Source organism: Heterocephalus glaber, unplaced genomic scaffold, assembly GCF_053883595.1.
Source record: "Heterocephalus glaber isolate CG9 unplaced genomic scaffold, H.glaber_assembly_v1.0 deba00001140, whole genome shotgun sequence".
Classification (NCBI taxonomy): domain Eukaryota; kingdom Metazoa; phylum Chordata; class Mammalia; order Rodentia; family Bathyergidae; genus Heterocephalus; species Heterocephalus glaber.
The window spans coordinates 2,309,538-2,333,835 of record NW_028258200.1 but is presented as its reverse complement, the minus strand read 5'-3'; the positions used below and the strand labels follow the sequence as shown (position 1 = coordinate 2,333,835).

The window sequence follows — 24,298 nt, the reverse complement described above, 5'->3', positions numbered from 1 at the left end:
AGAAATTCCTTGTGCTATCTGCTCCACTTCATATCCAATCTGAAGTGTTTGGCTGTGTCTCTCATTATTGTTAAAGTCCTACACTGTTCAGACGTTCCCCCAAGACTGCAGGGAATAAAACAGCTACAAAACCCAAACTACAAGATTAAAGAATTTGCTTGTTTTCTAAATTCTAACTTATGGGAAACTATCTACCCCTCCACCCAGTTCCCTCAGAGTCTCTGGACCATGAGATTTCTACTCAGCTCAGAGTGAAAAGGAAAATTCTGCAACCTGGCTGAGTGCACCTTGTGTCCTGGTTACAAATACAAACCACACAGAAGAAATGTTTCTAAATTCTGTGTTTCCTTGGGGAAAAAGTGCACAAAACACAGATGTCTTTGGAGTGATCAAAGATCCCATTTTGGTTTTTCTGGGGAGCAAAAGGTGGGATTTAGGAAAAATCACAGCTTCTCAATACTAACTGAAAATCCAACAGCATTAATACTACTAGTAAAACACTCATGACACTGATATGGCATAAAACCTAAACACAAGATGCTGTTATTCATTAAAGTTAGATTAGACTAATTCTCTATGAAGCATTTTGCTGAAAAGTGGATTTTGTTACTTGTTTTTTTTTTTTGGTGCTGGGAACCAAACCCAGGGCCTCATGCATGCCAAGCAAACACTTAGCTGAGGTCCATCTCCAGGCCTGGCTCTGCCACCTGCCCGCCCAGAGTGAGGTCGTCTTCTACCATGGGCCTGGCCTAACCTGTGTGGGGACTGGGCTGGGCAGGGACCCCCAAGGCAGGCCATCCGTACAGCCCCTGGAACATTGGTGAAGACACATTGCCAAGCTACCTCACGCCCACCAGTTCAGTGTATGTGGGGCAGCTATAGAGACATTTTTGGTAATATAATTATACATATATATGATTATGACATAAAATAATATATATTAACTTTTAAAAAGACAGGGAAGAGCTGGGTGTGGTGGCACACACCCATAATCCCAGCAGTCTGGGAGGCTGAGGCAGGAGGTTTGCAGGTTCAAGCCCAGCGTGGGCAATTTAGCAATTTAGCAAGACCCTGTCTCGAAATAAGAAAAAAAGGCGGGATGGAGCTATGTTTGAAGGCCCTGGGTTCAATCCCCAGAACTGGAAAAAAAAATACAATGAAGAATAAAGAATAAAGTATTTTAAATGCAGGCACCTATATTTTTAAAGAGTTCCGTTCCAGCTTCAGCTTTATATACACATATATGTGAGTATGACATAAAATAATGTATATTAACTTTAGAAAAGATAGTGAAAAGCACAAAGAAGGAATTCCAAATGCAGGTCCATATTGCTGGTCCATGGGCTGGAAACAGAGGTTCCAAGAACAAGAACCCAACCTCTGCCCTTCCCCCACCTCACCTTCTGTCCTAAGTGGCAGAAGAAGCCACTCGCCTGTCCTGTCTGTACAGAGCGAGTGACAGGCGCCACATTGGAGCCCCCCCATGCACCCCCCACCCTGACATACCTCCCGGTGTCCCACAGTGCAGCCAGTGAGGTCACCCTGGCTGTCCCTGCCTGATTCCAGCTCTGCACTCCAGATCCCATTTCTCTGTCATTTCTGTGGCGCCCTATACATCATGCCCTCTGGAGCCACTCTGCTCGTGCCACGCTCTGTGGCTCAGGGGCATCTCCAGGCCCCGGTGTACACTAGATGCTCAGTAAACACCTGCACAATGAGCACATGAGTCCCACTCTCCAGGAAGGGGTGGGTACTGGCCCCTTACTTGTTATACAGCACAATGTCTGGCTTCCAGATCTTCTCGGTGGGCACGCGCATGAACTCCACTCCCCCGTAGTCAGAGGGATTCCATTTCAGCTTGTAGTCATTCCAGATCTGGGGGGCAGGGACAGCATGAGGTCCAGCCCAGCAACATCCCACCCCAGTGCAGGTTACTGGGCCACCTTTAGGCTGCAGCATGGGACAGCAGGAAGCTGAGTCCACAAGTCCCTCCTGCTCTCGGAGCCTCTGCCCCACTTGTGGGCAAGCCCAGTACCATCAATCAAACAGGACTGTTAATGAGCACTTTCTCTGGTCACCACCAGTGCCAGGTCCAGCTGCCAGACCTCTGCAACAGGTCCAGGCCCAAGTTTTCAACCAGGCCCCAATAGGAAGGCAGCCTCCAGTCCTGAGAGGTTCAGGAGGAGAAGCCAGGAGCCCACTTGGCCCTAAAAAGTGGCTGTTAAGCACTGCAGGAGACAGAGGTGAGGTGGCTGCAGAGGGCTTGGTTGTCACTGAGCATTGTGAGGGGACAGGGCCTGCTTTTGACAGTCTCCTGGGGACAAGGCTGTGGGAGCTGGAGGAAGAGTCACCAGTAGGGTGATCACCAGTAGGGTGGTCACCACTAGGCCTGGGTCACTGTTTCTGGAGGTAGAACCCTTCCTGGGGGATACATGTGGAGGTCTCAGTCTGAACATGAAAATTCAGAGTCCCAATCTCCACCCGAATGGAGTCTGATTCTGGAAAGGGGAAAGGAAGAAGCTGGGGCCAGGGCCCCAGGCCCAGAGCTGTCCCATGTTGTAGTGTGACTGTGGAGAGGGCTCCCTGGCCACAGATCGTCCACCTGCTCTGCGGGTGGCTGCAGAGCAGAGTTTGTGACCCCGGTCCAGTGCCCCGCCCCCCGACACCCAGCCCCTGGCCCAGCTTGGTTCTCACCAGCACGTCAGGCAGTGGCCACCAGGGGGCAGCGGTTGAGGAGCAGTCACTCACCTGCTTGAGCCACAGGTTTGTCTCCATAATCTGGTTCACTTCGTCCTGCGGAGAGACGGAAACAGACAGATGCTGACAATGCCAGGCTGCTCCGGGAGAGACCCCGAGCCCGCAGCCAGGCCCTCACTCACCACCTTCACCAGCTGGGACATAGACACCTCGAACTGGATGATGACCGGGTTGGACACGTTAGTTACGGGCCGGATGATCTCGTTGTAGTCCTCGAACAGGTGCTCAAACAGGCGGTGCTCAGCCTCGGAGGCGCGGGCCACTGGGGGAGCAGCCCCGTCAGCCCGTCAGAAAGACACTGAAGTGGGTCTCAAATGACATTGAAGTGCTCCCTGTCCCTCCCCCAGGGACATCTCCACTCAAGTTACAGAGGGGGAAACTGAGGCCTCCCAGAAACAAGGCTCTGCTAGGTGGCACACACTCAGAGTACCAGCCTAGGCTCTAACGCTGGACAGACGAAAATCCTGAGGCCAGAAAGCCCTGTGAACTTGGCAGGCTTAGCTTGTCTGAGCTCCAGTTTCGGTGGCCATCAAGTGAATTGAGCACGTGCCCGCCTCGAGGGCTGCACCAGTGCCAGCTCAGGGACCTGGTAAGGCTTGGCGACCCTCGCCCGTGCTATCACCACAGGGGCCATAGTGATCGCTGCTCCTGGGACAGAAGGAAGGACCAGCGGGCCCAACCAGGGTCCCCACCTGGGCGGCAGACCCGGGCCCGGGTCGGCTTGGGCTCGGCCTTCAGCCTCTTTCGTGCCACGCCCCGGTCCCTGCTGGCGACGTCACCTGACCGGTCCTTCCTCCAGAGCCCGCGACCCTTTGTTCCAAGCATAAGGCTGCGCCACCTCGCAGATGGGGGGACGGGGCCTGGGGAGCGGCGCTCCCTGCAGGGCTCACAGGGTCTCGTCCCCCACCCCGCTCCCAGAAATAGGGGGCGCGGATGTGCTGGGGGGGCGGTCAGCACCGAGGGCGGGGACAGCGCCCGAGGACTGGCGTCCGTCGGCGTCCACTGGCCACCCTGGGGCCACACAAGTCACCGCGGCCACCCCGAGACAGCCAGGTCACCCGAAGCCTGGCGGGGCGGGGGTCACGGGGGCCACTGTCCCTCCCCGGCGCCCAAGACGAGTTCCGGCGGTCCCCAGCTGTGAAGCGGGCGAGGAGCAGACAGGCGGCCCCCCGTCCCTGTCCCGGTCCTGATCCACGAGGACGCAGGACGCCCGCCCCGCTCTGGGGACCTGGGGACCAGAGGAACGGGAAGGAGAAGGGGGCGCCCGCCAAACCCCGCATCCCGCGTCCCGGTTGGCGTCCTCGGCTCGCGCGGTACCTGGCGGCAGCAGCAACAACAAGAGCAGTCCAGGCTGCGGCGACGACTGGCGGGCGCCCATGGCGGGGACGCGGGGACGCAGGGACCGAGCGGACAGAGCGGACGGAGCTGACCCGCCTGGCCCACCGCACTCCACCCTGGTCCAGACGGGGTGAGCCTGGCGTCCCCAGCCTCGGGAGAGGCTGGAGCGAGTGTGGGTGGAGCGAGGGCGAGTATGGGCGGAACTTGGCGTGGGGCCTTGGACGGGGGCTGTGCTCCGAGTGGAGGGCCTCTAGGGCGGGGCTAATGTGGGCGGGGCTGGCCTGTGTGGGCGGGGCTCGCCTCGGGTCTCCTGCTCCCTCCCTCCCGTGTCTCCCGCGGACGACCCCACCCCCCCCAAGCCCGCTCTATCCCCGAGTTGCACTACAGCTTCCACCGGCTGGGACCCTGGGAGCAGTGTTGGACGTTTTGGGGCGAGTTGGGTTTCTGCTTGTTTTTAAGTCCTACAGTTCAGGGAGGGGCAGGTGGACTAGAGTCAGTATAAACAGTGGTGACGCGGTGACCCTGGCTCAGGCCAGGTAGTGGCTTTGTTCCACCGTTCTTTCCTCTTTAGAATATGTTTGAAATGCTCTTCACTAAGAAGTAAAACTAAAAAGTAACGGTGGGCTTGAAGCAATCAGAGGGGACTCGACGCCCTGTGACCCCACTAGGTCTCCTCTGCTGGCTGCTGTCTGCAACCCTGGGGTCCCCGGGCACCTGAAAGCTTCCTAGTATCTGTGGAAGCTCTGTGATGGTCCGCACACATGCAGAGAGCCCTCAGCACCCCGAGAAAGGCTGCTCACGGTTTAAACCAAAACACCTGCCTCCAGGACAACAGCTTTCACCTGGTGTTTTTCATCAAAGGGAGAGAAATCCTGTCTGGCCCACGGGATTGTGTGTTGGGGAATGACCAGTGATACGCCCAGGGCCAATAATGTGGCCAATTATTCTGGGGGACATTTGGGCTAGGAAACGGGGTGGGGGACCAAGTGGCCTGTCACACACTTAGCTCTCACATTCTACAGTGTTGCTAATCGTTATCACACTTCCCTGGGGGCAGCATGAGGGGCTGGGCCGGTTGGCCTAAGGACGATGATGTACATGTCACCAATCCCCTCTGTCTCGGAGGCAGTGCTTGTTCTCATTCTCCTGGCAAAAGTTCCTTCATTTGGAAAATCTGGCAAATCACATTATTCACCAAAGCACTTGTATCCAGAATATATAAAGAACCCTCAAAACAAAGCAGTTGGCATAGGGGGGTATGGGGTTATCTTAGGTGGCTCAAGTGTCCTAACCCTGGACTGTGGTGACAATCACTCTATAATGCATTGGATTGTACACGATAAAATTTTGAGTGAATTGTGATACATAATTTATACCTCAATAATGCTTTTCAGGAAATTTAGCAATAGGAAAACTACAACCCAGTTTTTAAAATGAGCAAAGGTGGTAAAGACACTTTACCAAAGAGGATGACAGAGGAAAAAATGTTTACCTGGCCATCAGGGAAACAAAAACAAATGAAAACCAGGATGCTGTGCCCTGTCACACCCGGGACAGCTGAGATAAAACAAATGCTGTCAATGTGGAGTGCACACAAGGTTACGGAGCAACAGGATTGCTCAGACTTCCCGACAGGATTGCCACTCTAGAAATTGTCATGTAAGGTTACCCATTCTCTGACCACATAAGCCAATGATCACAGGCTGAGTGCTTATGCAGAGAAATAAACATTTTTGCTCATAACAATACTGTATTGAATTTTTTTTAGCTCTATTCACAATTGCATCAGCACCCACGGGACAGAACATTGCCCAGCAACCAAATGCCACACTCTGGATTCCTTCAGCAACCTGGTGAATCTGAAAGGCTCTGGGCTGAGGGAAGAAGCCAGGCTCCAAAGGTTGCACACTGTAAGGTTCACTAAGTGGCCATCTGGAAGACCTATGCTATATGGACAGAGACCGGAGAAATGCTTGTCAGGGCTTGGAGTGGAGGGGATGTCGTAGGTGATGGATCTACCCTGGGTTCCAATGTGTTGGTAGTTACACAAGTCTACACCTGTGTTAAATTCAGAGAATTATACATTAAGAAGTCAATTTTACTGTGATTATTTTTTTTAAAGGGAATTCTTTAAAATGTTCTTCTCAGCCGGGGATTTAGCTCAATGGTTCCGGCACCTGCCTTGCAAGCACAAGGTCTCAAGTTCGATCCCCGGTACCAAAAAACAAAACAAAACAAAAAAAATGTTCTTCTCCATCCCACAATGTTCTAAGTGCCTGTGCATGCCAGGCGCTGGGGAAAACTGAGTTGTGTGGTGGGGGCGACAGATCTGAGCCAGCCTGATGGAGAAGCAGGAAGTGGCCAGAGCTTCGAGGACCCAGAGGAGGCAGCCACTCCCTCTAGGGTAGGCTGGGGACAGAGGAGGGTACAGGAGCTTGAAGGAGAAGTAGGAGCCATCTGTTCTTTCAACACACATTTATTTTGCACCTGCTATGTCCCAGGCCCCTGCTCTCTGGAGCACACACTCTAGGATGAGATGTGGGTGATAAGGGAGCCACCAGATAAGGACTGCTGGTACTGAGGGGCTTGAGGCTATGACACGGTCATGAGAGAGGCTGCTTTAGGATGGGAGATCAGGGAAAACCTCTAGGAGGTGACATTGGAGCAGAGGACCACAGGAGCAAGCCCTGACCAATGCAGCTGTGGAAGACAGCATGGCTAGCACAGACATAGGAAGGAGATTGGGGAGCAGGAACAGCAGGTGCAAAGGCCCTGAGGCAGAGAAGAACTGGAAGTGTGCATGGGGTTGAAAGGCAAGCAGAGAGCCCAGTAAACAGGTGGAGGAAGGCTGGGGGGTGGCTGAAGGGAGGGGCCTGGTGTGTAGTAGGTTCTGCCAGTATGCACATAGTAGAGGCTGCTGGATGTTCATCTCACCCCAGGTCTGGCATGGGAGGAATTCAACTGTCTGTAGCCACCCCCACATGCTGGGGCTCCCTCTAAGGCATTTGGAGAGAACAGTGCAGGCCCCCATTCTGCACCTCTCGAGGCTGTGGCTGATTTGATGGGGTTGATTGCCGATAGTCACATATCTGTTCAGCTCATCAGCTGTGACCCAGAAGGGAGCAGAATTCTCCCACCTGGCAGTGCATGTCATCCCACCCCTCCACCCAGGGGCCCCTGGACATGCTGGGCAGGCACCCTAGGGCCCCTCAGAAGGCATGTGGGTCTGGAACAGGGGAGGCAGGAAGAGCCCCACGGTGCCCAGGACACACACAAACACAAACACCCACAGGAACAGCCGGTCCACCACCATGGCCACGTACTTCCAGTCTTCAATGACCTGCGGGCAGATAGAGAGGCTTGTTACGGGTGCAGAACTGGGGTCCTGCCTTCCCTGACTTGGCCCTTGGCATTCGGGTGGGGCCCCTGGCAGCTCCCTGTGGGCTTGAACCATGCACCAGGTGGTGAATTCTGAGTCTCAGGCTGGCCTCAGCTGGCAACTCTGTGGCATTCTGGGCTCCACCCAAAAGCCACCAGGAGCTTAAACTGTATAGAAAAGTTAGGACTGGAAGGGGTCCTGAAGCCATAGTCCTTCAGATCCCATGGATCCCCAAATCCAAGGATGCTCAGGTCTCTCACACAGCAGGTGGGACCATGTGCACATAACCTGTGTACCCTACACATACTCTGAACCCCTCTAGATACTTATGATACCCAGTGCACGCCAGATGCTGACTAAATAGTTGTTATGCTGCATCATTTAGGGAATAACAAGAAAAGAATCTGTACACATTCAATACAGATGTTTTTTCTGAATATTTTTGATACACAGTTGAATCCGTGGATGTAAAACCTGCAGACAGCAGACTGGTTATACCACAGACATGTGATTCAAAAACCCAATCTGGCTATAAATAAAGGGAGCTGGGGTCTGAGGAGCCCAAGGCCCCTTTCTCCTGTTTTTGGCTCCAGCTGGCTCTCTGCAGAGGAAGATTTGGGGCCCCCCTACTTTACTAGGCAGGGCACTGGATGTTTGCAGAACCAACTGGAGATGATGCTTTTTAATTTGTCCAATTCCATTCTCAGCAGTGCCTGCTATTTCCTATCATTAAGACTCAGCTTCCTCCAGGCTCATCATCTGGCTCTCTCTGTGCCTCTGTCTCTGTCTCCCTCTCTCTCTGTTGTCTTCTGGGGCCCTTCCATGGGATGTGACATTAGCTGGGACCTGGCTGGCCCGCAGAGGTGTCACTGCAGATGTGCCTATATCCTTGGCCCTGGGGGGCAGTGTCCAGGAAGGCTGAGTGCCCAGCATCCTGAGCTCCCCCACCCCTGGCCTAGAAGGCTCCCCAGCAGCTCTGGAGCTGGAAATCTGGGCAGCATTAGGCAGGCTGACATCAGTGACCCAATTTGTTGGAGTCCCCTAGATGGTGTGCGTCTACCCTGCAGGTCAATCCTGTGTCAAACCAGCCACCACCACCCCACCAAACATGCCAGGCACCCATCCCTGAGACCCAGCAGCACCTCAAAGTGCTCCCCTGGATCACACCTGGCCTGCCTGGGTCTCTTGACAGCCTCAGTTCCAAATGGCTTGTGTGTGTGGTTTTCCCCTCTTTTTACACTTCCATGCTATTTATGGTAAACAGTTAATCACTGGGGAGGGAGAAGGTGTTGCAGATAATGAGCAGTGCCCGGTGCTGAGTAGGGGAGGGGGTCCTGTGCCCCAGAGAGGGGACGGACTTCTGCAAGGACACAGAGGATGTCATTCAACCAGTGTGCTCAGTGTAGGGCCAGTCCAGGAGAGACTAAGGATGGCAGGAATATCCAGAATATCTGGGTGCAGAGCCTGGCTTTGCCCGGAGCCAGCTGTGTGACTCCAGCAAATCAGGAAATATCTCCTCACCATAAAATAGGGCTCCTGGGAGGTTAGAAGTCAGGCATGTCTACCCCCGGTAGAGCACCTGGTTTGAATTTGGAGCTATGTGGCTGCTGCTGGGCTCACAGTCAGGGTCCTGCAGGCTCCTTGCCCAGAGGCTAAAATGGATTGATCTCAGAGCAGCCAGAGGCTATGAGTGCCAAGGGCTGGCAAGGCCTCTAAAAGAGAGCACTTAGGATGGGTGCCCACTCAGCCAGGGTGCAGGGCCAGAGCCTCTCCTCAGCCTGGCACATGCACATGCACTGCCAGAGATCCGTTTAGAAATGCAGTTCCTAGATGCTTTCCCCACAGTGGGCTGCCTTAAAGCTAATTCTGTGGTTCTGAGTTAGCTGGCAGGGCCCCAGAATGCCCATTAATGTCTGGGAGCCAGTGGATTAGGAGATGTTGAAGTTCTGGATGATTTTCAACTAAAGAATATAGCATGATCAAGTTAGGTACAGTGATGCACACCTACAATCCCAGCAATCTAGGAGGCTGAGGTAGGAGGAGCACAAATTGGAGCCCCGCCTGGGCAACTTAACATGAGACCCTGTCTCAAAATAAAAGAAATTAACAAGAGCTGGGGATATAGCTCAGTGAAAAGGCCCTGGGTTCAATTCCCAATACAAAAAGAAAAAGAATAGCACGACCAAATCAACTTTTTAGAAGGTAAAATCCTACAAAGCTGCTTTTCAACTTGGAATGTGCCCAGAGCTCCTGTTATCTGGGGTGGGCCTAGGATGGCTCCTTGGGTTCTGTCAGGGGTCTGGGGTGGGCCTGGGAGTTTAGGCTTCTAGCAAGCTGTAGGCAATGCAAAGGCCGCTGGCCAGAGGTCTACACCCTGAGCAGTGGAGGTGTGAATGAAAACCTCATGCCCTAGATTCCTTCTGTTCACAGCTCTTCTGTCTGCTCGGTATGACATGTAGCTTTTCTGGCCTGTGATTTTCCAGCCATGCTAACTAATGGACCACCAGGGCTTCCCCTCGAGAATACAGCTAGTGAAGGAACTATAGAAAGATAAGAATGAGGAAATGTCCTCTTTCCTCCATGCAGCTCGGGGCAGGGGAAGCGGGGGGCAGCATGCTGTGCTGTGGAAATCTGTCCAGAGGATCTGAGCCAGTCTGTGTGGAAGTGAGAATATGCACATGAGTCCAGTGCTTGTTCTGCCTGGGATGAAAATAAGTGTGAAAATTTCCAACCGTGACTATCCTGTCCCGTGTTCAGGTATGAAACCACCCTAGACCTGTTACTTACTCATGGCTTTGTCCTGTGAGTGTGAACTAAACCTCATTTTAGGATCTTTAGTCACCCACTTGACTGTTTCTTAGTTGGTAGCAATAATATTTTACTTGATGGTCTTGGGCCCCTGAAAGCTATAAATGTCTATGTGGCGCCTGCCCACCTACACCCCGAAAGGGCTGCAGAGCCATCTTTCAGCCCATGACAGTCTGCTCAAGGCCTGGATCTCCTCTCCTATCTCCCTGCCCCAGGGCTTTCTCCAGCACCCAGGCTGCCTGCTCTCCAGATGGCAAAGCCAGGGCACGCAGGGATGCTAACTAAGGCCCCCAGCTACAGTCAGCATAGAGGGTCAGGCTCTGGTGGGTAAGTACCCCTCATCCCTCCAGGGGTTGTGATGCTGGTGACTGTGGCCCCTTGGGGGGTCTCTACTGGGAGTGTGGGCCCACAGCAGCGTCCTGCTGATATTCTACAGTGCTTTCCTCCTGTCCCCATATTGCACTGTGCAACCAGGGTCACCTCTCAAACTACTTGCCCCCAAACCCCATCTCAGGTTTGCTTTGGGGGAATCCAGAACAAACACAAAAAGACCATTGCTACTTCTTCCTTCTTCCCCTTGCACATTCCAGCTGTGGGTTCCTTGCTGGATGAGTGTAGAAGCTGGTGCCCGGGAGGGAACCACAGGAAATGGGAAACTTACTGTCTGAGCCCCTTCCCCGGCAGGCGGGTGGGGTTGGGCTTGCCACTTACACTCTGGTCCTCATCATCGCTTTTCATGTGCTGGGCAATGAAGCTGACCCCCTCCAGGGCCTCCCGCACATCCTGCCCGAATCTCCTCGAGGACCTCAGCCGGAAATCCTTGGCAATGCCTTCGGTGTGGGAGCCAGCCAGGGACTTGGGCGCCGCAGGGGCACGGTTCGCAAAGTACATAGAGTTGCTGTAGAAGTTGGCAGAGCCGGCAGCGGCCTTGGTCTTAGTCGGGGGCTGCTGGCCAGGCTGGGGGACGCTGGCCAGGCTGTTATCCAGGCCGAGGCGCCTCATGAAGAGGAAGGTGGGCAGCTTGTGCAGGAAGCAGCGCTTGACCCAGGGGGCCATGGTGTGTGTGCTAGGCGAGCGGTGGTGCACGTTGAGCACGCACACAGTGGTGACGATGGAGAAGGTGACCAGCACCATGGTGAACATGAGGTACTTGCCAATGAGCGGCACATCCAGCGAGGTGGGCGGCACAATCTTGGAGATGAGCAGCAGGAAGAAGGTGAGCGCCAGCAGCACGGAGATGCACAGCGTCATCTTCTCACCACAGTCGGACGGCAGGTAGAAGACGAGGATGGCCAGCGAGGTGATGAGCACACAGGGCACAATGAGGTTGATGGTGTAGAAGAGCGGCTTGCGCCGGATGATGAAGTCGTAGGTGATGTCCACATAGCTGGGGTCCAGGGGGTCCACCATCCTCCGCCCCGGGAGGGCCACAATGTCCCACTCGCCGCTGGGCGTGAAGTCGTCCATCCTGGCCGTGGGCGACATCAGGACCATGTCGATCTCCGTGTGGTCATAGGTCCAGGAGCGGAACTTGAGGGTGCAGTTCTGCTGGTCGAAGGGGAAGTGCCTCACCTCAATCTTGCAGGCACTCTTGTAGATGGCGGGGGGCAGCCACTCGATGCTGCCGTTGGAGCGGAGCACCACGTTGGCGTAGACCGACACTTCATAGGTCCCGTCGGCACTGGGTCGGAACAGGGCGTAGGGAGAGCCATGTGAAGCCCACTGAGAGTACTCCCCACAGCGCCCCCGGGATTATTCCCACCAGCCAGCCATCCACACCCCGGCCCCCATGAAGGGGGCCTGCTTTGCTTGGTGTCTGGCGGTAAAGAAAGCCCTGCCACGACACAGTCTGAGGCTTCACAGGGAACAGCTCATGCAAGCCTCCTCATAGTCCAGTTATGTGCATCTTATCATGACCCCCATTTTACAGATGGGAAAATTACTTCTTCAAGATCAGAAGACCAATAAGTAATGCAGTTGAGATTTGAATTCAGGTCCGTCTGTCCCTCAATTACAACTCATGCTTGTTTCTTTCAGACATAGTCTCACTGAGCTGCCCAGGCTGAACCTCTGGGCTCAAGTAATCCTTCTGCCTCAGCCCCCTGAGTAGTTGGGACCACAAGCACTCATGCCACTGTGCCCAGCTTCATCTGCATACTTTTAATCATTTCATGCTATTGTTGGTATAATTACAACCCAGGAAGAGTCTTTCTCTTTCCACCTACCTAAGTATTTTTTGAGATGGAACCAGGATATGTTGCCCAGGCTGGTCTCAAGTAATTCTCCTGTCTCAGCCTCCTGAATAGCTGGGACTGCTGGTGCATGCCACCATACTCAGACTACCTCTTTGCACACGGTATGGCAGTGCTACCCAACACTGAGTGAGGCTCAGAAGACAACAGAGGACAGGCAGAGCTGGGTTTACTGTCAGAGCTGCCCTGGCCCCAGCTGGGCCTGAAGGTATCAGACAAGGCTCCTCTCCTTGCTGGCCAACTTCCAGTCTCAGCTGAACTCTGGCTCTGAGCTCTGCTCTTCTTCCAGCCTGATGCCCAAAAGCCATGAAGCACCAAAGAGGCTCAGGGCTGGAAGGGGCCTTGGTGCCCCCAGAGGCAGGGCCTGTGGCCGTGGCCACTGCCCAGACCCTAGCCTTGCAGCCACTCACTTGTTGTAGAGCACAATGTCTGGCAACCAGACGCGCTTGGCTGGGATCCTCAGGATGTTCACACCCTCATAGTGGGAGCTGTTCCAGGCCAGGCGGTAGTCGGTCCAGCACTGAGCACACAGCAAGGCCGTTGTCACTCGTAGGTCCATTGCCACCCCAGGGCGGCCCGGAGGAGACGCCGCCTAGGCCGCGGAACCTGCGGGACACTTACCTGCTTCAGCCAGACATTGGTGGTCATGATCTGCTCTCGCTCATTCTAAGGAAGAAGAGAGAGCAAGGAGGAGCATCACAGATGGACCAAGCTTTATCTTGAAAAGGCTCCCAGCCAGCGTGACTGGCTGCCACCTGAGATCTCTTAGGTGGCTCAAAGGCATTTCATACCTAGGATGTAGAGATGGAGCTCATAGTCTTCCCCAAGCATCACACAGGGCACTCTGCTATTCCATGCAGCAAGCTGGAAACCTGGGAATAGTCTCTGATCGACCCATAAGTATCGTTGACTAATGTCCCACATGCACCTCAAATCTGTCTGCTTTGTTCCATCTTCACTGCCACCAACATCTGTCACCTGGAATACTGCAGCCACATCCTAACTGGTCCTGGGTCTGACTTTAGCCCTTTCTCTACACAGCCACCAGGGTGGTCCCTGTAGAATCTCAGTGTGGACCATGGGGCTCTGCTCAAAACCCACTGCTTCTCTAAAATATCCAAAGTGAAGTCCACCCCAGGGTCCACCAGGCTCTGCTCACCTGTCCCACCTATGTCACGAGCTCCATGAACTTATGCCTCAACACGCTCCCACATGCTCTCCCACAGCAGCTACAGCAGCCTCTGCTGCATCCCTGGAAAGCCTGCACACAACTTCCTCCCTGTCTTCAAGTGTCAGAACCGTTCCCTTATTGGAGAAATCTCAACCTCCTGCATAAAATAGCACCCTTCCTCCCCCTTATCCTTCCTAGTCTGTCTTTATAGTGATTGCTGCCACTAGACAGCATCTATCTTTTTGTATATTGACACCACCTCCCATGAGAATCCAGCCTCCCGAAAGAACCCAAAGCCCTCAAGCAAGGATGACATGGTGAAAAGCACCCGGGACGTGTCCCATACCTGATGATCATGTTTAGGATGAGTACAGGAGCTTGACGCTCAGGATCCAGGCCATGCTGATCCGTCTCTCACCTGGGCCACACCAGACCTCTACAATGGCCTGTGTCCACTCTGCACACCATCACCACACATGCACACACATACAAGTGCGTGCACACATACACACATGCACACACTACACATGCACACACTGCAATACTACACACAAATCCACAGGCATGTGCACACACACTACACAAGGCACACAGTACACATGCATGTACGTGCGCACTCACACGTGTGCACACACATACACATGCACAGGCACACCATCTGCCTTTTCCTTCGCAGCCAGGATGGACTCTCCAAACACTCTGCCATTCCCCTCCCCATCTCAGCCTGTCTGGGTCACCTTCACACACAGAATCTCCATCGACTCCTCTACAAATCCATGCCAACTGTAACATCCTGTCCCTCTACTCCGGCCTCACCTCACCTCCCTGTGCTCCCCTCCCCTCTGCTTCAGCCTGGGCCTCCTTGCTCTCTGCATGCATCCTGTCCTCTCAGTCTGCATCCCTTCTCCTGGCTCCTCTCATCAAGGTCATGCGCAACGTCCTGACTTCAGCCTGGTGGACACTTCTTCCAGGAACCTGTCCTGAGCCCTCAGGTAGATAAGGGCTTCAGTAGGACAAATGTCAGCTGCCAAGAACAGAGAAGAGCATCCCAGAACTCAAGTAGAAGTCTATATCCCTCTCGTGTAGTATTTGGGATAGACACGGTGGTTCCACTCTGAGAAACCCTCAGGTGCCAGGTTCTTTCCAGCTTCCTTCTCTCTCATACTTAAGAGTATGCCCTCATCTGATGGCCCAGAGTGGCTACCAGGGCTCCAACCATAGCATCCACATCCCAGGATACTGGGGCAAGGGCACCAAGTGTGTGTGTGTGTATATGTGTGTGTGTGTGTGTGTGTGTGTAGGGATGTGTGCCAGTGATCTCATTTTGATTATTTAGGCCATTTACATTTAACCCAGCTATTGACCTACTGACCTAGTGGCGGGGCCTGACTTAGGGTGGTTCAGCTGGTGATTTTTCTCACTTTATGAAGAGTTTATCCAGGTGGTAAACACATCTTTGACTTATAGCATTTCTAATTTACAACGGGTTTATGGGGACACAACCCCAACTCAGGTCAAGAAGCATCTGCATTTGGGTTTAAACCTACCATCTGTTTGTTTTCTGTGTACTATATTCTATTTTCTCCACTCATTTTATTATTTGTTGTTCCATCTCTCCTCATATCAACATGCCTCTTGCTTTGGCAGTTGCCCTGGAGACTGTAGTATACACACTGGACTTTTTAGAGCCTGATATAAATTAGTACTTTCACCACTTCCAGAACAAGCAAGGACTATAGAACTACTCCATCTATGCCTCCTGACTTGTGGGACTAAGACATTTTTACTATTTTCCAGTGTCAATATCAGCATAATCCACCTGTCCATTTACCCTGTTTGTGATTTCGGATAATTTTCCTACTGGCAAAAGAACAACATTTAGTATTGGATATTCTGGTGTTACCTATTTTTTTTGTTTGAAAACACGTTCACTTCACCTTCATTTTTGAAAGAGACCTTCAAAACCCTTGTCTAATTCTAGATTTGCAGTTTTTTTCTTGTTCCAGATTAAAAGCATCATTCAATTTTGTGACTTGAGCAGCACGGATCTGGGGTGTACCCTCTGATGAGTTTAACAGATGTGTTACCATAGTAACTTAGCTCTTTTAGGCACGGAGCCTTCTGCCCCCCAGAAGGTTGCCTGTGTCTTGACACTGCCCCCCACATTCCCACTTCCATGACTGTGCCTTAGGATCTGGGAGACCCTGCTCTCCACCCCAAGGCTCACTTCGGAAGGCCTGCATGTCTCAACCAGCGCCAACTCCTTGCCTGTTCCCTAGAAACTTCCATCTTTAAGCTGTTGTGCCTCTAACCCTCCCTCTTCAAAAAACAAACCCTGGAAAAGAACTCCCACCCTTAAGACAAATACTTGCTTTATAGATGGGCTTTAGGGCAATATGTGCAGGGGCAGAACCAAGGCCATGTCCCCTCTCCTCTGGCAATTTCTGCCACCACACAGGACCTACAGAGCAGCTGTGGCTGGGCCGCCTGCCTGTTCTTCCTCCCTTGGGCAGGAGCTGGGCTGTAGCACCCAGAGCTCATACCAAAACGCCCGTGCTAGGCAGCAATGCTCAGACACCACCTAGCATGGACCAGCGTGGAGCCCTGTGGCTGCCAATCTGCATCCAGGAAGAAGGGAGAGGGACAAGGAGCACAGCGCTGTCCTGGCCTCCACATTCCAGGGCTGCCCCCCACCCTGCGTGGCAGGATGGGAGGAGCCAGACCTTACCCTGGCCAGGGCACTTCCCTTTGAGAGCTGGGTTTGTGTGCTGCAGAGAGGAGGGGATGAGGAAGACTGGCACCGTCCCTGAGAAGCTTGGCTCCCTTGGCCTCCCCTCTCCACGAACCCTGTACCTGCCCCATGTGACCCTGCTCAGAGCTGCTCCAGGGGCAGGACGGTGTGGGTGGGCACAGGGCAAGGCCGGCAACTGGCCAGAGCCCCCTTGGAAACCTCAACTCAGGACAGCAAGGGGAAGGGAAATTCTCTCTCACCCTAGCCTGCCCGAATCTGTGCCCCTGCCCACATCCATGCACTGAGACCTGGCATCCTCCCTGTGGCTGCTGCATCCTTGCCTCCTTTCCATGCCTGACTGGGTCTTCACCACTCCGGTCCATCAGGGGCTGTGGCCACCCCAGTCCTGCCCCACACCCGAGTCTCTGCACCCATCAGCCCCCTAGCCTGGTTCCCATCTCCCCAGCAAGGAGGGGGTGCGTGAGATCCCCTGGTGAGCAGGCTATGGAACAGGTAGAGTGGGCCGTGAGGACAAGGACAGCCACAGTGTGCTAGAGAGCAAAGTCCCTCACAGGCCAGCTGACACCCATGTAAGTAAGGGTCATCTACCCCCTTTCTCCTTTGTTAACAAACAGTGATTTCATTAGATATCAGATACCTATTGACCCAGTCTCCTCACCATGTACTAACAAATCGAAGCCAACTATGGGAATTCTATTCCTCTTAACAATGCCTGGTTAAGGCTCAGGCACGTGCTATAGCCCTTACCTATGACGTGCAAGGGGCTATCCAGGGGACAAGTCTCTGAGAAAGTTTTTCTGACTCAAAAAGGAATCCTAAAAAGTTTCCCTTCTCCTGCTATGGATGCTGTCGTGTGAGGATTTTATGTTTGGAATAGTGACTGCTATCTTGTGACCATGAGGGAAAAACAAGATAACTGTAGGGCTGTGACATCATTGACGTCCTGCCATCCTTGAAAGTGTGGCCTGCTCTCTTGTTATGTGACATCAGACATGTTCTTGTGTTAGCCACACTTAGCTGGATAGTCTGTTAATGCCAAGGCATTTTTATTTTTATTTTGTTGCCAAAGTGTTTTAATTGATATTGAGATCACAGACTTGCAGATGGCTGTAAACTGTGGAGCACAAGAGGCCAGGTTATTCCCAGGCAACGAGACCTTCACATGTACAGATGCAGAGAGCATTTTTGGACGAAAGATTCAAACCTCAGAGGCAGCTGTCAGGCCCCTTAAAGTTGAAGCAAATCCCTTCATTTACAGATATGGAAAAAGACCAGATCTCAAAGCAGCAGAGAAGAGAAGCATGGTGATCAGAGCCCGGGAAGGGCCTGGAGGGAGGGTGGGTAATGGGTGCAGGGGTGCAGCTGGCTGGGGGCTGAATGTCTTAGTGGGATGACTGCGGTTGACAACAATTAACTGAATATTTCAAAACAGCTCAAAGGACTTTGAATGTTCCCAACACAGAGAAATCCCATGTCTTAGACAATAGATGTACCAGCTACCCTCAAGTGACCACGACACACTGTATGCATGTGCTGAATGTTACACTGCACCCCATTTATACATATGAATATCATGTATCAATTAAATATATATATATTAATACAGTTTTTTAAAAATAGGAAAGATGGGCCGGGGATTTAGCTCAGTGGTTCCATTGCCTGCCTCGTAAGCGAAAGGTCCTGAGTTTGATCCCCAGTACCAAAAAATAAATAAATAAATAAATAATAAAAAATAAAAATAGAAAAGATGAAAAAGCCAGGAAATCTGGGCAAAGCCAGAAGTAAAGCTCTGGTTGCCCAACCCCCACCTTGCACATGGATGTGGGGAGGAGGGGAGGGGGCACTGCATCCCCTGACCTTCTCCAGAACCCCAGCCCGGCCCTCCATACTCTCCATCCCTACCACGCTGATGAGCTGGGCCAGGAACAGCTGCAGCTTGATGGAGATGAGCTGCGAGGAAGTGGCGGCTGGGCGGATGAGGTTGTTGTAGCGGGTTTTGTTCAGCAGGTCATCCAGCAGCTTCTCCTCTGCGTTGGCCAGGCGGCTGTCCCCTGAAAGTCACACAGGCAGACACTACGGTGGCGGAAGGGACAGCTGTGAGAACTGGGAGCATGGGTGCCCTTGGGGCAGCTGAGGCAGCCAGAGAACAGCAGGCCGGCCTCTCCTTGGGGATCTCAGACTAGACACAGCCACAGCAGAACTCAGCACCCCTCGTGCCTTATCCTTCTCCTCCTGCTACTGCTCCCTTGAAGGAGAACACTTTAAGATGGTGTTCAGCAGGCTTTGGTTATATTCAATAGGCTTAATACAGTGAGCTTAGACTTATAATTCAGAGCTGGTCTGAGGCTTAAGTGCCCAGTGTAATGTCGGCAGCTGGCCACAGCTGAGACTAACCCACTGTGGCACCTGTATTAGCCGATAGCATCTGCAGCTGAAGACCCCATGACTCTTGCTCATCCTCTATAAAAAGTTAATATTAATCTAAGGGAAAGAACAAGTTCCCATTGACCTAAGATTTACTCCTTGCAAGAATGCTTTGTTCTGCTCTTGCTAGGCCTCGCTCGCGTCAGCACCTCTGATCATCACCCCACATACCTGACCATACCCTGCCCCCGGCTGCTTTGTGCTCAGTAAAATACCAGCAAGTCCAGAGGTTCAGGGTCTTTGCCCACTAGAAGCTCTGACCTCCCGGGCCTCATTTCTTTTATTATTTGTCTTTCTCTTCATTCCGCATCATGCACCTAATCGGGGGTCCCTGAAACTCCTCCCATGCCCAGACATCCAGTCCCAGACCTGGGCACCTCTTCCTCCTTTGGGTCATCCATTCCACCCCTAAGTCTCTCAGTCTGTCCCCCCATCTCCACTCCCATGGCCAGACCCTAGCTCACCTCCCCTGCCCTTCCTCCATGGCCTCTGTGCATCTCCACCCTGACTTCTGCCACCCATACATCCTATAGTGCCAGGGTGGAGGTCCTCCCACAAACTGGATTAGTATTCTTTCCTATCCACAATGTTTCAGGGCTGAAGGCAGAATTAAAATGCAAATGTTTTAGTTTGGCATTCAAGGCCTTCTGCTCCTAGCATTGGCTTATCTTTATCTTCCCTTTCTACCATGGCCCTGTCACTGTATACACTGTGACCATACCTATGGCTTGCCTTCCCCCAAGTGCCCTTTACCGTCTCACTTTTTGGTCTCTGAGCATGCCATTTCTCCTGCCTGGACCACCCCAGCCTACCCGCTGCCGATATCTGAGTGACTTGCTTATGTAGGCACTGTTCTATGTGCCAGAATTGTTCCTTCTTTTGAAGAGGATACAAGGTCCCTTTGAGACCCCACCTGGGGTGGTCCAGGGGTGGTCTCCTGGCTTCTGATCTGGAGCTTAGAGGAGAGGTTTGGACTCAGAGTCAAAACCTGCAAGGAGCCTGAGCCCCAGCCCCAACCCTGCCCCCTGACAGCCTCCATCTCCTGCCCACATCTCACTTTCCTCAGGTGTCTGGGGCTAAAGGTGAGGCTCCAGGCTTTGAGCTTGTGTGCACTGTGTTGGTGTAGTGTGGGCTGAGGCTTCGGAAGGGACACTTGGAGGAGGTCAAGGACACATGAGCAGGACAGGAAGAGATGAGAATGGGTGGAGAAAACGGGGTGGGGCCAGGAGAGCAGGTAGGAGGAGGCTGAAGGGGGTGGGGACACTGGCTAGGGGCTGCCTGGCTCACCAGGTGCAGCATTGGGTTCCATTTTCCCCCAGAGCTATTTACTTGTTTTATCAACCCCTCCTTTGTGGGTGGGACCCAGGGCCAAGGGCACCCCAGGGAGTAGGTCTGTGGTGACTACCGGGTGGGTGCTGGGCTGGACACACGGCCATAGGAGCAGCTGCCACCCTACACTTTCCAACTCACTGCCCATCTGGAGCAGATGTAATATTTAGAGCCTGGTGAAGATGCTCCCCATGCACCTGCTTCCCAGAGTCCCTCCCCCTCTGCCCTAGGCTCTCCATGGGGTTCCTGAGGCTGCCTGGCCCAGATTCTGAGCACCACCTCCTGGCTGGCTGCTTGGATACCTGGGGCCAGCCTGCAGCCAGGCTGCATCCAGTCTCCCCCACAGCCCTGCATCAGCATATCTACTTGAGCTGATCTCTGGTCCCCTAGAGACCTGCCCACGCATGCCTGGCTCATCCAGGGCAGCTCTGGATCCCAGGGAAGTCTGGGTCCCCTGGGTTCCCCACAATCCAGGGTGCCCTGCAGGCTGTGGGGGCTCTTGACCAGCTCCAGGACCCCCTGATGTATTCCTTTTGCTTCCCTTTGTTCCATACCCTTAGACATCCAGCTGTCCCAAGGGACTCTGGCCAACTTGAGGACCAGGTATGGAGTTCAGAGTTTGAGATCATTTCCCCAACTTCTTATATCTCAACTGGGGAAACTGAGACTTAAGAGAGAAGGAGCTTTTTTAGGACCCGCAGTAAGTCAGCTGGCCAGGTCCAGGAGCCTCTTTCAGACAGAGGTCCTCCCTGCCCCTGTGACTTGCCCTACTCGGACAATGCCATGGTAGGCACCTGTGTTTGTGCTTGAATGGTAGGTGCCCACAGGTGCGAATGGCCAGCAGGGCTGCTGCTAGGGCTGGATTGCATGCCCCCCCCCCCCGAAGTGGCAGAAAGGCCTCAGAACAGCAAGTGTTCCAGCTTCCCAGTTGGCAGCCTAATGCCTGTGAGGCCTGCCAGGCTCAAAAGACCAAGGACAGGTCTTTCACTTCCTGCTGACACTGCAGGATGGCCCAGTAAGGTAGAAACTCCTATTGAGAGTCTCATCTCAGCCTGGAGCTCTGTCTTCCACGGTCAGGCAGAGAAGCCGCCACCAGGGGTCAGCCATGACCCAGTGATTCAATGAGGAGTGGGTCTTAGCTGGGCCTTTAGGCCTGGAGCCTTTCGGTGGAGAGAGGCCCCCTGGAGAAAAGGTTAACAATCTGACAAGCGGTCACTAGGGAATCCTGAACCACGTGTTCCTGATCTGAAAATCATGTCCAACCCAAACATGCAATGACACACCCATGATTTTGGAAGAGGACTGCAGAAAGTAATCACTGGCCAGGGGACACCTGGAAGGCAGGGTTGTCAATAGGTGCTGTGTGTGAGGGCCCAGGGGATTACTGATTGTGAAAAGCCAGGTGTGGATTTTTTTTAGAAGTTGAGATCTCTGACTTTCACAAGAAGCTCCCTGTGTCCCGTTAGTGCTTCTCCATCCTAGGGATAAACTGGAGGTGTGAGAGCAGACACCAGACTCCATTTCCAGAGACTCTGATCCCTAGAGCCTAGAGTGGAGCCCTGGAACCTGCACGGGTGATGTGGGCTGCAGCCCCACCAGGCACACTTCACTGCCACTGACCCCCACATAGGGTGGCAGCTGACAGGCAGAGTGTACATCTCCAAAGAACAGAGGGGAGATCAAGGTGCAGGGAGTGGGAAGGCAAGGGACAGGGCCATCCAGCAAGTGGTGGCAGAGCCACGCCTGCTCACCCTCCTCTGACACCGTCTTTGAGGGCAGGGCCACTTCTCAGTAGGAACTTCGCAGGTCCCCCGACCTCCAGCACCTCCTGTGGCCTCTGCCAGGCACAGAGGAAGCCAGGTCCCTAAGCTGATCGGTCCAGGCAACAAGCTTGGGCCAGGGCACAGGAGCTGGTAGGATGACTGCGACCCAGCAGGAGTCCTCACCAGTGTGAAGGCTGGCTGCCCGGCAGGGCCCACTGGACCTCTCTCCGGTGCCACCTCACCAGCTGGACCCTCAGCCACATTGGCTGTTCAGGATTGGCGACCAGAGATGGGGGTGCCATACAAAGTGTTTCTCTGTAGGTCCAACCCCAAAGTGCACGAACCTCCAGCGCTGTCAGGCTAGGGCTGCCCTTTCCCTCCTGCAGAGTCTCCCCAGCGCTGAACAGGGTGCTGGTGGGGGGTTGACATGGAGTAGCTCTGCCCAGGATAGGGACGGACTGAGTGTGTTCAGTCTCCAAGGAAGTCACCTACGGGCCCCAAAGACGCCCCGAGGTTGCCCCTCAGCCTGGTAGCCACCCCCTCGGTACGTCCCCCCAAACTTCACACACATCCCTGGTCCATCCTCCAACTTCGAAGAGACCTAGACCCGTCCCCACAACCTCGCAGTCCCCCAATCCCAACCCCCAAACATCGCACACTCCAGGCCCATCCCCTCAACCTCGCAGGCCCTCAGGCCCGTCTCCCCTGCCTCGCCCCCACTCGGCCAGTCGGCCGGGACACTCTGTCCCCTGGCCCCCCAGTTCCCAGTCCAGCACTGCTCGGCCGACCCGACCCCCTCCTCCCCGGAAGGACTCACCGCGACTCCAGAGGGCGAGCAGGGAGAGGAGGACCAGCGGGGGCGCGCTCCACATGGCGGGCGGGGCCTCGGCGAGGGGCAGCCGGCGCAGGGCAGCCAAGGGCACGCGAAGAGTTCGGATACTGGACGGCGAAGTCGGCCCTGTGCGACGGCGGACGCTAGGACCACGCAGAGAGCCCCAGCGCGCCCGGTGGGCTGCAGTAGCGAGCCCCGCCCACTTGGGGAGGAGTCGGGGCAGGAAGGCGGTCCCAGCAGAGGAGGGGCCTGGAGGGAGGGGGCGGGACCAGGAGGGTAGGGGTAGGGCGAGCACGGGGCGGGGAGTGGGATATCCCGGGGCGTCTGGTGGTAGTTCCGGGACACCCAGTGGCAGCCTGGGTACTTCGCAATGCTTAGGCGCCTAGCAAAAGTGTGTGTGTGGGGGGGTGACACTGCTCTGGGTCCCCTGGCCTGCTAGCTACCAGGGAGGGTGCAGAAGTACCGGGAGAGGATGGAGGGCGACCTTCCAGGTGGCTCTGGCTAAGCGCTGGAACCAGTAGCGTTGCCTTGGGCTTGAGGATAGCACAGAACATGTGTCCGCGCCCACCTCTGCTTCCAACCCGACTGGCGCCCAAGTCTGGCTCCTAAGGGTCTCTTGGGGCTGCCCAGAGCCCCAGGGCTTTCCACTCTCCACCCCACCTCCATCTCTGCCCTGGCCCCAGAGGCCACTGGACAACCCAGGGACAGGTGGAAAGGGCTGAGTCTAGGGAATGACACCTCTCTCCAAGCCTCCAAGTCTTGCTTTCTTTCGTATTGTTTTCCCCAGTGTCTTAGTGCTATAACCTGACATGTTGGCATATGATCTTAAAAATAAATAAATAAAATAAAACAAAAATCCCAGCTGTTGAAATGGTGCTGGCTTTCCCATGGGGATGGTTTGGAGGATTTAGGTTTGAGGCTTCTCTCTTCTCTAAACTTCAGCAATAATAAGTGAGATCTATAAGTAAATTTAAAAGACATAACTAGGCCCCAATAAGATCACATGTCCATAAGCCAGAAGCAAAAACCAGAGGGACTGGGGGCTGAAGTCGGGAGCCAAAGGCAGTGGCTGGTCCTGTGGGGTAAGGGAGACAGAAAGACTCAGCTTGAGTGTACCCTAAAACCTGAAATGCTGGGTGCTGGGTGAGGGGAGCCTGCTGCCAGTGGGTCTTCTCCGACACACAGGAGCTTGAGGATGCTATGGAACCCGGTGAGCAGAAGTAGGAGAGGACGAGGGAGAGAGAATGTAATATCGTTCAGCAAAGCCACCCTGGGGCCAGGTGAGATGTTCCTGTAGATACTCCTGTATCAGTAAAGGACGTCCTCAGAGATTGTGGGGACAAGTCATGGGACACAGATGCCTTAAAGGGGCTCCACTGACCAACCTGGGACAGCTGGAGCATTACAATAAACAATGAGGGCCGGGGCTTTAGCTCAGTGGTTCTCCTGCTTGCCTCGAGAGCGCAAGGTCCCGAGTTTGATCCCCAGTACTA

General features: G+C 53.9%; 2 protein-coding genes across 2 annotated transcripts in view; both read right to left on the bottom strand.

Annotated features, from left to right (window-relative positions):
- The window catches only part of Chrna3 (cholinergic receptor nicotinic alpha 3 subunit), a 35,732-nt gene extending 31,524 nt beyond the window's left edge, over positions 1-4,208 (bottom strand). Inside the window, exons 1-4 of the mRNA XM_004872091.4 lie at positions 4,075-4,208; positions 2,880-3,019; positions 2,749-2,793; positions 1,766-1,875 (exon numbers count right to left, since the gene is read on the bottom strand). Of these exons, the coding sequence (XP_004872148.2) occupies positions 1,766-1,875; positions 2,749-2,793; positions 2,880-3,019; positions 4,075-4,135 (356 nt within the window). The 5' untranslated portion in view covers positions 4,136-4,208. The remainder of the gene's footprint in view (positions 1-1,765; positions 1,876-2,748; positions 2,794-2,879; positions 3,020-4,074) is intronic.
- Positions 4,209-6,555: 2,347 nt separating this feature from the next.
- On the bottom strand, positions 6,556-23,010 carry Chrnb4 (cholinergic receptor nicotinic beta 4 subunit). Its single transcript, XM_004872090.4, has 6 exons — positions 22,791-23,010; positions 18,360-18,508; positions 13,156-13,200; positions 12,945-13,054; positions 10,994-11,963; positions 6,556-7,435 (listed from the first exon to the last, which is right to left on the bottom strand). Exons 1-6 carry the CDS (start codon positions 22,843-22,845, stop codon positions 7,295-7,297), a joined length of 1,470 nt encoding a protein of 489 aa, XP_004872147.1. The 5' UTR covers positions 22,846-23,010; the 3' UTR covers positions 6,556-7,294.
- Between the last annotated feature and the right edge of the window lie 1,288 nt (positions 23,011-24,298).